The sequence below is a fragment of the Cyprinus carpio genome, chromosome B9 (assembly GCF_018340385.1).
Source record: "Cyprinus carpio isolate SPL01 chromosome B9, ASM1834038v1, whole genome shotgun sequence".
Classification (NCBI taxonomy): Eukaryota; Metazoa; Chordata; class Actinopteri; order Cypriniformes; family Cyprinidae; genus Cyprinus; species Cyprinus carpio.
In genome coordinates this window covers 14,250,454-14,266,860 of record NC_056605.1, presented here as the reverse complement: position 1 = coordinate 14,266,860, position 16,407 = coordinate 14,250,454, and the positions used below count along the sequence as shown (strand labels likewise).

The 16,407-nt window shown below is 34.6% G+C and overlaps 2 protein-coding genes across 3 annotated transcripts; both read left to right on the top strand.

The window, feature by feature from the left end:
• Window positions 1–3,683: 3,683 nt before the first annotated feature.
• On the top strand, window positions 3,684–10,030 carry cmss1 (cms1 ribosomal small subunit homolog). The gene is made up of 9 exons (XM_042731081.1): window positions 3,684–3,830; window positions 5,109–5,242; window positions 6,314–6,391; window positions 6,746–6,881; window positions 6,968–7,027; window positions 8,842–8,944; window positions 9,032–9,180; window positions 9,287–9,375; window positions 9,780–10,030. Exons 1-9 carry the CDS (start codon window positions 3,782–3,784, stop codon window positions 9,861–9,863), a joined length of 882 nt encoding a protein of 293 aa, XP_042587015.1. The 5' UTR covers window positions 3,684–3,781; the 3' UTR covers window positions 9,864–10,030.
• Window positions 10,031–10,268: 238 nt separating this feature from the next.
• Window positions 10,269–14,914, top strand: LOC109067572 (cell cycle control protein 50A-like). Of its 2 annotated transcripts, none has more exons than XM_042731079.1 (7): window positions 10,269–10,659; window positions 11,484–11,600; window positions 12,603–12,764; window positions 12,934–13,024; window positions 13,637–13,786; window positions 13,863–14,075; window positions 14,569–14,914. In XM_042731079.1, the coding sequence occupies exons 1-7, from the start codon at window positions 10,462–10,464 to the stop codon at window positions 14,754–14,756; spliced, it is 1,119 nt and encodes a 372-aa protein (XP_042587013.1). In that variant the 5' UTR covers window positions 10,269–10,461; the 3' UTR covers window positions 14,757–14,914. The 2 variants fall into 2 exon arrangements, with proteins under 2 accessions (XP_042587013.1, XP_042587014.1); XM_042731080.1 differs by having other exon boundaries at window positions 10,278–10,659; window positions 12,657–12,764.
• Window positions 14,915–16,407: the final 1,493 nt, after the last annotated feature.

The following is a 16,407-nucleotide window of genomic DNA, read 5'->3' as shown; positions in this document are numbered from 1 at the left end:
GTGATTGGAAACCAAAAGTGTGGAGAAAAAAGAGAACTGCAAATGATCCTAAGCATACAGCCTCATCTGTAAAGCTTGGTGGAGGTGGTGTCATGGCATGGGCATGCATGGCTGTCTCTAGAACATTTTAATGATGACTTAATGTACTGTATGATGGCAGTAGCAGAATGAAATTGGAAGGGTACAAAATCATCTTGGCTACCAATATTCAAGGAAATGCCACCAAACTCATTTGAAACCACTTCATATTGGATCAGGACAATGACCCAAAACACCCTGCCAGTTCAGTCAAGGACTTTATCAGGGCAAAGAAAATGTAAAGTCTTAGATTGCCCAAATCAATCTCCAGATTTAAATCCAATTGAACTTTAATTTCACCAGCTGAAGAGGAGACTAAATACAGAAACTTCCCAAAACAAGCAACAGTTGGAACTGGCTGCATTAAAGGCTGGGGAAAAGCATTTCAAAGCATAAGACCAAGAGTCTGGTGATGTCTATGGGTTGCAGACTCACTGCTCTGATTGCATGCAAGGGTTCTGCAACTAAATATTAGCTTTTAATCTTTTACATCTGCCTTAAATTCAACTGTTCCAATACTTATGCTCACATCAAATAGTGGGATGAACACTACAAGTGCTATTTTATTTGGTAAACATGTATGTGTCGAAAGACCTAATATAAAATGTGAAATTCTGTAGTTTTGCCGCATATTCATCTTTTAATCATATTTGCAAATATATTGACTCCACAGCAGAGAAAGCAATTTTGTCTTTACTGTTCCAATACTTATGGAGGGCACTGTATATGTGACCCTGGACCACAAAACCAGTCATAAGGGTCAAATTTTCGAAATTGAGATGTATACATCATCTGAAAGCTGAATAAATAGATTTCCATTGATGTATGGTTTGTTAGGATAGAATAATATTTGGCCGAGGTACAACTATTTAAAAATCTGGAATCTGAAGGTGCAAAAAAATCTAAATATTGAGAAAATCGCCTTTAAAATTTTCCAAATTAAGTTCTAGCAAGGCATATTACTAATCAAAAATTAAGTTTTAATACAGTATATATACAGAAGGAAATGTACAAAATATCTTCATGGAACGTGATCTTTGCTTAATATCCTAATTTAGCATAAAAGAAAAATCTATAATTTTGACCCATACAATATAGTTTTGGCTATTGCTACAAATATACCCCAGTGACTTAAGACTGGTTTTGTGCTCCAGGATCACATATATTATATATATTCAAAGTTGATTAAAAAATGTGGGTTCAGCAAAAACCTGACAGTAAAGACATTTAAAATGTTACAAAAGTTTGTGATTTTAAATAAATGCTATTCTTTTGAACTTTATATGCATCAAAGAATCCTGAAAAAAAAATTATCACCTATTTTTTTATAAAAATATTAAGCATCACAACTGTTTTTTAACATTGATAATAATACCAAATATTTCTTGAACACCAAGTAAGCATATAAGAATGATTTCTTAAGGATCGTGTGACACCGAACACTGGAAATTCAGTGATGACATCACAGAAATAAGCTACATTTTAAAGTAAATTAAAATAAAAAACAGTTATTTGTAATTGTAATAATATTTCAAAATATTACCGTTACTACTGAATTTATAATCAAACGAATGCAGCCTTGGTCAACAAGAGACTTATTTAAAAAAAAAAAAAAAAAAAAAAAAAATATATATATATATATATATATATATATATATTATATATATATATATATATATACATATTAAAAAGTCTTCACTACCCCAAAACTTTATAATAGTTATATAATAATAATAACAACTATATAATAATAGCTGTTAATATAAAAATGTGCTTTTTGTAGCCATAAGGTTTAGTTTTGGGGACCAGTGGGACATACTAACCAGACAAACCTTGAACTCTTGGTTACAATAAACGGTGTAGTGGTCATATTATGCCTGAAATGTCAGTTACTTAACTTATATATTTATAGAATTGTTGTAGGGAAAGAAATATCACACGAGCAAGAGCACTGTTGTCCTGTAAACCAACGTTTAAATGAATCACGCATGTTCAAACCCCACAATGGGGAGATCTATGAACAGAAAGCATTGTGCTCTTGATCAAAGCACTCCACCTCAGGTTACTCCAGAGGGACTGACCCTGTAATAAGGTTAGGTACTGCAAGTCAGTTTGGATCAAAGCGTCAGCTAAATTACAAAATGTAACATGCCAGTGACTACAATCTGCACTCAGTTTTAAGAATTTATTTGATTGCTGCATTACTCCATTGTGTTCCTGTGGGCCTTAAGTGTTGTTACCCAAAGGAGAGCTCTTAATAACACAGAAAATCTACTGAAACAATGAATCCCATAATGCACTGAACGCATTCCACACTCCATCAGTCTTTTGACCACCGTGGCTCGAATCCAACGCAGCTTCACAGTCTATTTCAGAGCATGTTGCCATGACGAGAACCTACTTGTTACTAAGGATCACTCAGGAAGAGAAGAAAACGAGGAAAAAAGAAAGAAAGAAAGAAAGAAAGAAAGAAAGAAAGAAAGAAAGAAAGAAAGAAAGGAGACAATGAGAGAGAATGGTTGTAATTAAGGGCAAATTACAATGTTGAGTGTCTTTTTCTCTCTTCCTTTTTGTGTGTGAGTGTGCATGTAAATGTGTATTTAAAGGTTGCACTTGAAAGTCCAAGGCTGTAAAATATTCCTCCTCGTTTCATGGACCAAGTTGAAATTGCATAATCTTAATTCAGTCACATAAAATGCAGCTGCACAACTGCAGTTCATGATAAGAACTTGATCTTTACTGTAAAATTCAGAGAATCTTCAGCAGTATTTGGGACAACAGCATTAAAACAAACTTCTAGGCAACCTTCTCTCAGTTGCCAACTGCTCTTGATTAATTAGATATGGCTTTAGAGGATTTCTGCAAAATCATTTCCATCTTTGGTCAACTACAAGTGATCTCTGTGTTGATGAACAGCCTGTGAAGTTGCTTTCAGTGCTGTACGCTGAAGGGAAACAGATTTTTAATTCATGTTTGTGATTAATTAATAATTGCGTGCGCGTTCTTGTGTGTGTTTGTGTGTGTGTGTGTGTGTGTGCGTGCGTGCGTGCGCTTGGAATGGAATGGAATGGAACGAGAAAGGAGGAATTAGAGTTATGACCAGTCAAACAAGTGTGAGGGAAAGTGGAACAAACGAACACACACACACTTAAATGATCCTTCCCCGTCCAACATTCACACACACACATTCATACTCAGAGAGAGAGAGAGAGAGAGAGAGAGAGAGAGAGAGAGAGAGAGAGAGAGAGACAGAGAGAGAGAGAGAGAGAGAGAGAGAGAGAGAGAGAGAGAGAGAGTAAACGTCCTGCAGAGTGATAATTATAATTTTATAGGACTCAGCGCCGCCTAGTGGTTCAGACTTAGTTAATCTGAATACCGCATGTAACTAAACTACTCGAAAATAAATAACAAATAAAAACCACACTGTCTCGGTTACTTTTACATGTATTTTGGGTTAAAAATTAAAATCCCAAATTAAGTAGTACTCAAATGTTTTGTTGTTGTTGGTGTTTTTTTTTTGCTTCGAAATAATACGAAAATCATTTTATTTGACGGTCGTTTTTTTTTTTTCATTCGTTCGTTCGTTTCTTTTTTTGTTATTGTTCATTTTGTTTTTGTCGGTAGATTCGCGAAGTTTTTCTGCCTAGGCGAATCTGCCGTGCGCAAACTCCAGGCATGCGATTGCGGTTTGAGCGTTTGAGACATGGCTGATGATTTGGGAGACGAGTGGTGGACCCAGGGCGACAATTCAGGTAGCAAACATCTACATTATTTGAAATTTCAGCTATACTTTGTAGCGTACTGTTTGTCTCATGTACTTTTTGCTCTGCGCGTGTCGGTTTTAAACTGCCTGCTGTGCCAGTGCGCTCTGAAGTATTCTCCCTAACGAGGTCCTGTTAGATCTGTTAAAATTCAGCTGTAACTTACATGAAACTCCTGCCAGTAAAAGGGCATCATCTGGAACTTGATTAGTTGTTTATTGACAGATCCATGGCTAAACATCTCTTACTAGATTCAGACTACTCCAAACACGTGTTTACCCTGCTCACAGAGCATCATGGGATATGTAGTTTTCTTCCATGTAAATAATTGCAGTTCCTAATTTTTGTATTTTAGTTCCAGAACTGGATAGATTACTTACAAATTGTAGTCCATTATTAATTCCAAATTACATGACAAAAATTGTAGCCTAGTTAGTAATGCACTCCGTTACATTACACCTTTTAGGTGATATATAATCTACTTTTTGATTACTTACTTTTGACCAAATTTATTTATCACATGGTTTTTATTTAGTATAATCTTGTACCATATTCATATAAAAATACAAAAAATAAGGAAATATATTCCATTGATTGTTATTAACAACATGAAAAGCAAGTTTTTCTGAGCAATGTTGCTTGGGCACTTTCCCATTGAGCATGGGTAACACATTTTAATCTGGGATTCTGGATACTTTAGATTGGTCGTGTCTCACCTGGTTGCCTGTTGACGGCAACATTGCCCAAAGTTGCCCCATGTATAATCAGCCTAAAGCCTTCCAAAGACAAAGTGATACATGGTTAAATAACCCGCTGAGTGATTGAATAAAAAGTAATGTGTTTATCAGTACTTGATACAAGGTTTAAACACTTCTTAAACCTGAAATGCTTTTTGTTAGTCCAGTGGTCAAATGCTGTGTAGCCACCTGACTATTGACTGCTCTTTGTGTGAATATCCACAAAACTGGAAGACCTTCTGAGGCTTCATAAGCATTAGGCTATTTTAGAAAGGAGCATTTAAAAGATGAAACAGAGCAATTAGGGAGAATCAATAAATAATAATATGAATAATATGTAGGCTAATCAATAAAAGTAACTGTAGTCTGATTATGAGTATGTTAAAATGTAATTTAATCTAATTACAAGTACTTCATTTTTGGAATCAGATTACGTAACCCAGCTTTGGTTAGTTCTTATATTAATTGGGCGTTATTAATGTGCATTGTGACTTATTTGTAGTCTTCAGTCAGAGACTTTGCTTTCTCACAGGTGTGTCAGAGGTAGAGGAGGACACACAGCCACTTGCAGAAGAACAACCAAAGAAATCTCCAGCAAAGAAAAGGAAGGGTGAAAAACAGGTTCAAGACAACACCAAGAAAAAGAAGAGGAAGAAAACGGAAAAGGTAATACAAACAAATGTACTGGCGGTGATGATTGTGAAGCCATTAAAAATATTTTCTGTCAGAATAGTGTGTGATAGTTTGGTTCCGGAAGTAAAAATCCCATTCATTTTCACCACAGGAGAATTAATTATGAACAATAACTTAGCCAAAAGAAACCCATTTGAAGCACTCTGAATTACATAATCATGTTAGTCTCCTTGTGCTCTCAAACTATTTAAATATTTGTATATATGCATATTTTGCATTAAACTTGCATTTTATATTTTGTATTTGACTGTCAGTTGCAATTGTAGTTTTTTTTCCCCTTATTATAGTCATTAAGTACACTTATTTTCATATAAGTTTGTAATGTTTTGACTTACGTCTTAGTTGGTTAGTATAGTTTATGGCTTATAACCCCTTTAACAGTCTTTTTTTTTTTTTTTAAAATCCCAATAGGAAAAATGAATGGGAAAATTTCAGAATGAAGGCCACTGAAAAAGTGTGGCTTCACCAATGCCGTTGGTTTTGTTGTTGACATATGCAATAAAAATAATAACAAATTGCAATTCTGTTTAGTGATACTAGAGTGACAGAAATGACACCGGAGTTAAAGATTCATAATTCAAGCTTGCTTAAAATGGTTTTGCTTGTAGGTTGCAAATGGAGCTTTTTGCCAAATGAAAAGTCCCTCAAATATGTTCAAATAAAAAGAGCTCACTTTGTCAAGCACTAAAGCTCTATGCAGTTGACCAACCACAACAAAATGGGCCAGCTGACCAATTAGAGCAGACTGGGTATTTTAGAAAGGCAGGCTTTAAAGAGACAGAAACTGAGAAAAACAATGTGTTTTTTGAACTTTAAATCATGTAAATGTATTCTCTCAGACCCCAAAAAAATAAAATTATGAAGTTGTAAATGAGCATAACATGGCATTTCAAGATGTAGAAACCTTGACTTTGTGAGTCATTTTTTTCTTGGGTTGAGGCATTTAAGTTTTTCATCAAAGAGATGTCTTTGAGACAAAAGGTCTTGTGAGCAAAAACAGAACCAGGGCATCTTTAAGTAAAGAGTGTCTTACTTTCCCTGCAGAAAGAATGTTTCATCACACAGGAGAGATCAGAGGAAAAAGGCGATAAGGAGTCCAACAAAAACAAGAAGAGAAGAAAGGTAAGAATTATGATTCACATGTCGGTTAATGTTTCTGTAGATGTCAAACTCTTCTGCCCAGTTCAGTATGCTGCTTCGCAATAGTTTTCACTTTATGCTTGATAAAAAGGGACAAAAAGACATGATAAAACGAGCAAACTTTCTGCAGAAATGCTTTGATTTCACTAAACATCATTTTACTTCTCATTTCTCATTTTGGTTAACATTTACATGCAGACAGAGAAACACGCCTCTTAAATTATATTAGAGGACAAAGCTTATCTGAATTCATTCATACATTTTCTAGTCACTGTCTTTGCCCCTGATGTATGTGCTGTAAAACATGCTATTGTTGCATAATTCTCCTTTGTCTTTAGGAAGAAAACTATCACAGATGTGCTGACGAGCTCCGAGCCTGTGCCAGGCTCTCCAGCTGACCTTGTGAGCCTTTTGAAGAGTCACCACAGCCAGACCCGCTCTGTTATTGAGCAGGAGGAACTGATGCTAAGCGGTGAGTCGATTAATGCATGTTTGTGTGTGGTTGCATTTGAATCTGGATAAGGAAGTTGATTTTGTTTGTCTTCTTTTCTGTTTCAGAGTCTTGTTTCCTCAGCTCTAATGACCTTACACATAGCTTGTCTTCCTACCTCAAAGAAGGTGAAGTGCCTTTTTATGCACTGTTTCAGTTTATGACCCACCCACCCCGCCCCCTTATATAAGGAGATTTCCTTATTGCAGAATTTACAACTACATTAAAAAGTTTGGAAATCTCTTACACAAATATTGTTAAATACAAATAATAATAATGGTAAAAGGTTTTAAATGTAATTTATTCCTGTATTGATAAAGCTGAATTTTCAGCAGATAATACTCCAGTCCATGTCATATGATCCTTCAGAAATCAGTATAATACGCTGATTTGGAGCTCAAGGAACATTTTGGTAACACTTTATTGTAAGGTGTTCTTGTTACATGTTACATGTACTTACTATTATAAAAACAATTAATTATGCATAATTACATGAAAGTAACCCTAAGCCAAACCCTAATCCTAACAAATTATTAAAGGGATGCTTCACCCCAAAATGAAAATTTTGTCATTAATCACCTACCCCCATATCGTTCCAAACCCGTAAAAGCTCTGTTCGTCTTCAGAACTCAATGTAAGATATTTTGGATGAAAACCTGGAGGCTTGAGACTGTCCCATAGACTGCCAAATAAATAACAGTGTCAAGGTCCAGGAAAAGGTATGAAAGTCGTTGTCAGAATACTCCCTCTGCCATCAGACAAGCAATCTGGGTTATATGAAGCGACGGGAACACTTTTTGTAAGCAAAGAAAACAAAAATAATGACTTTATTCAATAATTCCTTTGTCAGCGGTCTCCTCTGTGTCTCTTCACATCACTATATGCTGTGTATGCTCTTCTGTATCATCCATGCCACAAGAATGCACTGTTTTTACGTGTATTTAGCTTTGATTTGAAATAAAACAGCGCATCCTTGTGGCGCGGATGATACAGAAGAGCATACGCAGCACACGGTTATATGGACAGACACAGAGGAGACCGTTGACAAAGGAATTATTGAATAAAGTCATTATTTTAGTTTTCTTCGCTTACAAAAAGTGTATTAAAAAGTGTAATAAATGTTAGTGTTATTTACTTGGCAGTTTATCGGTCAGTCTCAAGCCTCCCAGTTTTCATCCAAAACATCTTAAATTGTGTTCCGAGGACAAACGGAGCTTTTACGGGTTTGGAACGACATGGGGGTAAGTGATTAATAACAAAATTTTCATTTTGTGATGGAGTATCCCTTTAAGAACATGTACATGTTCATATTATTCAGTACTTGAATATATAATTACACCGTAACAAGGACACCACAAAATGAAGTGTAACTAACATTTCTTATTATTATCAATGTCGTCAATGTTGTAGATGGGATAGTTCACACAAATCTGAAAATTCTGTCATTATTTACTCACTCTGTTGAACACAAAAGAAGATATTTTGATGAATGTTTTCAAACTGTTTCTGGTTAGCCATAGACTTCCATAGATTTTATTTTGAATTTTTTATTCAACTGATGAACGAGTTTGGGGCATCTTGAGTGTTAGTAAATGATGACTGAATTTTCAGTTTTGAATGAAGTATACATTTAATATTTTTGTGGTAACTGTGATAAATTTTGTTCAGGATTCGTTCGTGAATAGTAAGTTCAGATAAACAGCATTTGTTTATTTTACTGTCATGTATGGTCAATTTAATTCATTCTTGCTGAATAAAAATAATTATTTATTTCAGAAGAATCCATCTGACCCCAAACTTTTAAATGATATTGTACAGACACCTCAGAGGGCTTTATTATTGTGTAATTGTGTTTTATTGCATTCTTTTTTATTAATTAACACATTAATCAACAATTTTTGAACAATTTGTTCTCTTATTTTTTTTACTAATTTTTTTTCAGTTTGTCCAAAGTGGGCCAAAATACAGAAGCAGCACACCCAGACCCGGTCAGTGGTGTTGCTGATCGTTTGCGGATCTGCTCTAAGGACGATTGATCTCATTAAGTGAGTCTCAGATGTCCCGTTTTGAATAATACAGCGTTGCCTTCTTAACCATTAGACTTTTTTTTTGTTGCTCTCTTTGTGTTTAAGGCAGCTGATAGCATTCAAAGGACAAGCTAAAGTGCTAAAGCTTTTCGCAAAACACATCAAGGTGGATGAACAGATAAAATTACTGAGTAAAGGTGTGACCCATATTGCTGTTGGAACTCCTGGGAGAATTTGTGCTCTGTTAGAGAAAGGTTTGCTTTGATGCACATTTCTTGAAAATCTGTTATTTTAACCTACTTTTACATGTTTTTTATTTTATTTTATTACTTGACTTGACTTGTGATCCTTCTGCTCTAGAGGGTTTGACTACACAAGGACTAAGATATCTGGTTCTGGACTGGAATTACAGAGACCAGAAGCACAGGAGAATGGTGGATATACCAGAGGTAACATTGATATGTGCTGCTTTCAGATGGGACAGACTTGTTTATAATTGAATTACAAAGATATTTTTAAAGAATTGTAATCCTGATAGCAATGAATATGTAATGAACTAATAATGTAATGAGATCTGAGAACTGAATAGTTTTTTTTTTTGTTTCTGTTTAGTTTTTTTTTTTTTAAACACAATACTCATTAGTTTCAAGGAAAAAATGTTTTGCTATTTGTTATTTTTTAGTCGTGTGCACAAGAATATATTTTTTTGTCAATATTCCAGGAAAATAAAGACTAAGTTAAATGTTCATATCTGAAAAACTAAACTTTATTTTGATTTAATTCACCTTACACCTTAACTATTTTGTGATAACTTGGAAAAAAGAAGCTAGAATTATTTTTGTTGTTGTTTCAGGTGAAAGGAGACTTGCTGAAAATGATGGACCATGGTCTTATTCAGAGCTGCAGGCAAGGAACAGTTAAAATAGGACTCTTTTAAACTGATACTCTGTTCTCTGTTACTTACACATTCATGTTCATTTACTTGTTCAACGTGTAATAGAGCTATTGCAAATGTATTGTAGTGCCATATGTCTGCTGCAAGAGAAAAATATTGTGTGTGAATGTTTTTATGATTATAAATAAAACAATCTGATTGGCCAAAAACATATATCCTTTTTTTTTGTCTTGTACACCAGGAGCCCCTCCCATAATAGACTGTTGATATTTTATTCAGGATATAGGTCTACTGCTTTTTGTAATATTCTGTTGAAACACACAAACTCAGGGACCAAGCACACACACATTCACCCAGATGCTGCTCCCACATATTACAGCAGAGTCCAGGAATGAGGAGAGACTCCGTTCTGATGGAAAAGAATGTGTGGAGCGGTGGGGAAGTTTAACAGTCAGAACTAAGGACAGGGAGAACAGCTCTGTGTGTGTATAAGGTGGAGTGGTTGTAGTTAATAAGTAACAGTCACTTCAGGTTCAAAGGTTCAGTCACACTGGGAACTGGGAACACTTACTTCGGTGGCAGTTAAAGATAACACTTGCATATTTGAAGTTGTGTTTTTAGTAGTTCTAGAGAATCTGAGATGGGAAAGAAGCAGGCAGGTACAGGGCCACTGTCGAGGCGTCCGGATAACTCGGCGTTCAAACAGCAGAGGTTACCCGCCTGGTCTCCATCTCTCACGCCACAGACCGTCCTGCCAACCTTCTACATCCTCTCTCTTGTGTGCTTGTTACTGGGCATATGGCTTCTCATCACTGTTGAGTACACTTACGAACTGAAGGTTAGACATGTTTTTATCATCTGCCAGTTTGCAAGACAGCAGGAAGTGGAGAAATAGACCAGGAATATGTGTCCAAATCGACGCGACACACAAATCCATCAGAGAGTGAACCTAGAGTGTTTTTTATCATGTGTTGGTCAAGTTCTTTTGCTATTTTTACTTGTAATAGACCTAACATGTAATTTGATACATTTAACATCTTGTGGTCAAAAGTCAACTTAATAATACACTGATAACAACTAAAGCCATTGCAACCTAAATAATTTGAATTAGTTGTTTAATTTAAGTAGCTGACTCACTACAATAGACCATGAGTTATTTGTATTGTTTGTTATTAGCACTGCTTGCTAGGGAAGCAATATGTTGAGACCAGAATGTCGTAGCTTTGGGGTGAACTTTTTATGAACTATAAAAATATGATAAAAATAGTTTATGAGTCTATAAAAATACAAAAGATAACAAGAAATTATAAATAAATAAATAAACAATATTGAACCCTACCTTGCTAAAGCTTAGCAACTGCATACCAATATAATATACAATACAATATTGTACAATATACAATGACTACAATATTTTACTTTTTATATAGAAATAGTATTACACTGATGAAATATAGGCCTAACTTGTAACCAGTAGTTGTTTTATTGAGAAATATTGTTTTTACACTTTATTACGGATGTGAAATATCCTAAATTAAAGAATGACTCGTATATGAATTATAGAATGACTGAGGGCCGCTCAACATGCTGAAGTATGTGTTGCCACGACTTCAACAAGCCACATTTTACATTCATATTGTATGAATTTTTTTTGCTGGATAGGTAGACTACACCGATGCTGGGACATGTGAACAGTGCTTCAATTTGAGGAAGCATGCCATCGACTCCTCAACACCCTGCAAATGCACAGTCAGCTTCCACGTACCAAAAACCTTTCCGGTGGGTCTGACTGTATACAATACCTTTCAAAGTATTGGGTCAAGATTTTTTTAAAGAATTTAATATTTTTTTTTTTTTATAATAACTTTTATTCAGCAAAGATAAATTTAATTTTCAAAAGTGACAATAAAAACATTTGTAATGTTACTAAACATTTTTATTAAAAGAAATATAGATTTTTTTTTTCAACTTTCTATTCATGAAATCATTCTGAAAAAAATGTGTATCATGGTTTCCACAAAATTATTAAGCAGCACAGCTGTTTTTAACATTAATAATAATGTCCCTTGAGCACCAAATCAGAATATTAGAATGATTTCTGAAGGATCATGTAACACTAAAGACTGGAGTAGCCTAATGGTGCTGCAAATTCAGCTTTCTCTTCAGAGGAATAAATTATATATATATATATATATATATATATATATATATATATATATATATATATATATATATATATATATATATATATATTAAAATAGAAAACAGTTATTTAAAATTGTAATATAATATTTCACAATATTACATATATTTTACAAATAACTTAAATAGAAGAAGAAAAACTTACAGACCCCCAAATTTTGAACGGTAGGCCTATTGTTTGTAAAAAAAAAAAAAAAAAAAAAAACGCATATGCATGTTAACATAAGACCTTGTCTGAGCAAAGCTACATAGGCCTACATTTTATAATATTTTCAGTCTGCCTAGTACAGTACAGCTAAAACCTGATTTACATAAATTCATGTAACACATTGTTTTATTACTGAATACATAAGCATTTAAATAAGAGCTGTATTCTGCCCAGTAGATGTCCATTGTAGTTTTCGTATAAACGATTTCCACCCATCATTTTCTTTGGCAAGTTTGTATGCTTCAGTTTTTAGATCATTCAAAACACAGCTTTTTATGAAATGAAAAGACGTCCTAGATTAAAGTCATCAAAAAAAGTCTGTTGCCTAATTTAAACGAGACAACCTCATGAACCTCATAATTTGTCATCAGCGTGTTTCCTTTCAACATGATGTAGTTCGTCTGAGCGCGCGCTGTCTCCCTCAGGGCGATGTTTTCTTTTACTACGGTCTGAGGAACTTTCATCAGAACCTGCGGAGGTACATGGACTCCCGCGATGATGCACAGATGGTGGGGAGGAAGAACAACCTGAAGGTGCTCGACGTCTCTTTCACTCCCCTTCTGTTTGCACTCCTTTTTCACGCTCTTTCCTCATCCCTCCCACTCACTGATTAAAATAACGTCTGTCTTTATTTGATCTCTCACTACGCTTCACATTAGTAGCGCTGTTGTCACATTCAAGATGCTGTTATTGCTCTCGTAGGCTCCGAGTTCATACTGCGCTCCGTTCGATTATGACGCGAACGGAAAACCCATTGCCCCCTGCGGTGCCGTGGCCAACAGCATGTTCAATGGTAAGACCCATGACACAATTATGCCAATAAGCCGTCCGTTATAATCGCTGTTTGTGCTTGTATATAGACACAACACCTTCACATTTCTCACATTATCACAGTTTATTCGCTATAGTTTAGAAAATGGTAATACAATACGACAATACAAGATCAGTTAAACTGTGTCAGAACAAATTCATTTGATAATGTCAGATAACTTTGATAGAAGTAATGAATTAGGTTGAATAGCTGTCAGCTATCAGATTTTGTTCAGTCTGGTGTAAAAAAGGTCGCATTAGCAGTTAAAGAAAGTACACTTAAGCAAAACATGGTCCGGTCAAAGTGTCTGATTAATTTTTGGTCCCAAATGATCAATTTTACTGCTAGTCCACTGTATGAAGTTTTGAGTATAACATGTCAGTTTATTTTGCTGTCGTCACTTACATAAATGAAATATGGTGTCCTGCACCCACTAGTAAACAAATAAAAATCAATTATATCTGGTGTCTGAATAATTTTTGGTATGTGTGTGTGTGTATATAATATATGTGTGTGTGTGATGTGTGTATGTATATATATATATATATATATATATATATATATATATATATATATATATATTTTTTATTTTAGACTCATTAACAGTGATGTATAATCCAACGGATGGGTCAAAAATACAAGTTCCACTGTATAGGAAGGGCATCGCTTGGTACACAGACAAAAACGTCAAGTTCCGTAACCCTCCGACCAACAACACATTCAGTCTCCAACAAGCCTTTGAAGGTAGGCTACACACCATACACCACATGTTTCTGAACATATGTGTCAGTCTCATTGTTGTCTCTCTGTTTGTTCTCAGGCACGACTAGGCCCTTGTATTGGCAGCGTCCGGTTTATGAGCTGGATGACATAGACTCCAACAACAATGGCTTTATAAATGACGACCTGATTGTTTGGATGAGAGAGGCGGCCTTCCCTAATTTCAAAAAGCTTTATGGGGTTCTCAATCGTGCTCAAGGGCCTTTCACTGAAGGCCTGCCTGCTGGCAACTACACCCTCTCTATAAATTACAGTATCCTTGCTTGATGGAGAACAGAATTGGTTGTAAATGGAAGGAAATTGTTCAGCAGCACTGACAGGCTTTCAGTTTGGTGAAAAAACCTATTTAAACAGCTGACAAATTTACTAAGTCACAATGTGCCTTTTTTTTGTTTAAAGGGATGGTTCCTCAAAAAATTACAATTCTGTTATCATTTACTCACTTTCATGTAATTTTAAACCTCTATGACTTACTTTACTCTGAAGAACACAAAATGTTTTGAAGTATATTGTTATGGTGACCATTGACTTATAATGCATGGAACAAAAACTGAGACATGTCTCAAAATATCTTCTTTTCATATTGCAGAGAAAGTAAGTCACACAGGGTTGGAACAAGAAGACTAAGTAAATGATGACAGAATTGTTATTTTTGGGTGAACTATCTCGTAGGAGATTCAGTTACATTTGTTTGTTTGTTTGTTTGTTTTTCTTGAATTAGGTTTTGCCTTGACCAATAACTCCAGATTTTCCTGTCGAGCCATTTAGAGGTCGGAAGGAGCTGGTGATCTCAATGGTGACCTGGTTTGGTGGGCAGAATTACTTCCTGCCCATAGCATACCTGGTCACCAGTGGACTGATCTTGGTGACGGCTGTCGTACTCACAACGGTGTTTGTGAAAGTGGGCAAAAAGGGCAAGAACATGGAGGAATAAACCAAACGATGGAAATGTACATCAGAAAAACGATGATGTAAACATTGCACTTAAGACGAGTCATTATTAGGCACACTGAAAGCAGTTAAAATGTATTATTTAAGTGAACTTTATATTGGCTTTTCTAATTTTGAGAATAAATTATTTACCAAAACCTATTTGATACGATTCTATAATAATATTTATAGTCGGATACACAGTGGAAAATATACAGTGAAAATCTAAGATTCAGAATACCAGTCAAGTGTGCAATTTGTGGTAATTTTTACTGAAATTATTTTGCTTAAAATATAATCTCTAATTGAAACAAACAAACCTGTATAAAAGCAGAACATTGTAAAATAGAAACATTCTCACAAGTGGATTTTTGAACCCCACTGTACGCTACTTGATTATATCCTGATGAAATGTAAAAACTGGCCTGCATTTCCAGACAGGAAATGAGTAATGGATAATTATAATTTCCAGCTGTCTTGAATCATTGCACTGGGGTCTCTTCTCACATTTGGCATATTCCAAGTTTGGAATAGCATACTACTAATTTATGTATGTTGTATGTATATTGTGCATAGTATGCAAATTTACTTTCTACAGTACATACCCATATGACTTACAATGTGTAAATGTGCAGTAGACAAAGGGCACACTTGACTTGATCTAGTTACAGTGCGATGAATGAGCCAACAGCAACTGTATACTGTTTTAAATCAATTTATTAAAATTAATTATAAATAATAATAGCATTAAGTGTGTCCTGCATATATGCAGTAAGGAGTGTACCAGTAATGTGTACTAACTGCCAGCAAGGGGCGTCTTTGGCAATTTACGAAATCTTGCTCTGTGAACACACAATTACAAACCACCTGTGTTAACTGAACTCTGCTTTTACTTGTTATATACAACATACAACAGTGTGTGGTCATTTTTCATTTAAAAGTTGCAGAAGAATACACTAGTTTACACACTTGGCTTATGTATTTGTTATGCGCTGAATAGTTGCAAAGTGACTCTTTTGTCAGTTTGGTATAATGCAGTGTCACTCAGACGCTAGAATATTATTTGCAGGAAATTTTAGGACTTTTGTCAGTCTAAATGTTTTTGATTGTTTAATAATTGTTACTGATAAAATTATTTAGCAGATGACATACCAAGGTGAGACATAAGTGTTTTCTAGTTCTTTTATAATTATTACACATGTATTATATCCATATATTATTCAGGGACTATGTTGAATTTTTTAATTTAAAAATCTTTTGTCATTGCAAGACTACTTGAATGAACTACAGTGTGTATTTAAAATATTGAAAAATAACATGTCTTTGTGTAAAAATATAATTTTTATATACATTTTAAAATGAAATTTTAATATAGAAAAAAAGAAGAAATTTTAAAGCTCAAATCTGTTAATATGCTTTGGGATTTCAGCTGCTTGGATCACATTAATAGATGTGTTTATATTTAAATATATTAATGTGAATAGTAAAATAAGAAATAGCACTGCTGAATAAATCTGAAGGTTAGGATACAGAGCTATGAATTAATCCAGCTGCCTGATTTTTGTAATTAAATTTTGTTTTTTAATAAAACTTCAATTTAACATTTTAAAATGTTTTTTTTTTTTTTTACAATCAATCTACAGTACCAATCATCA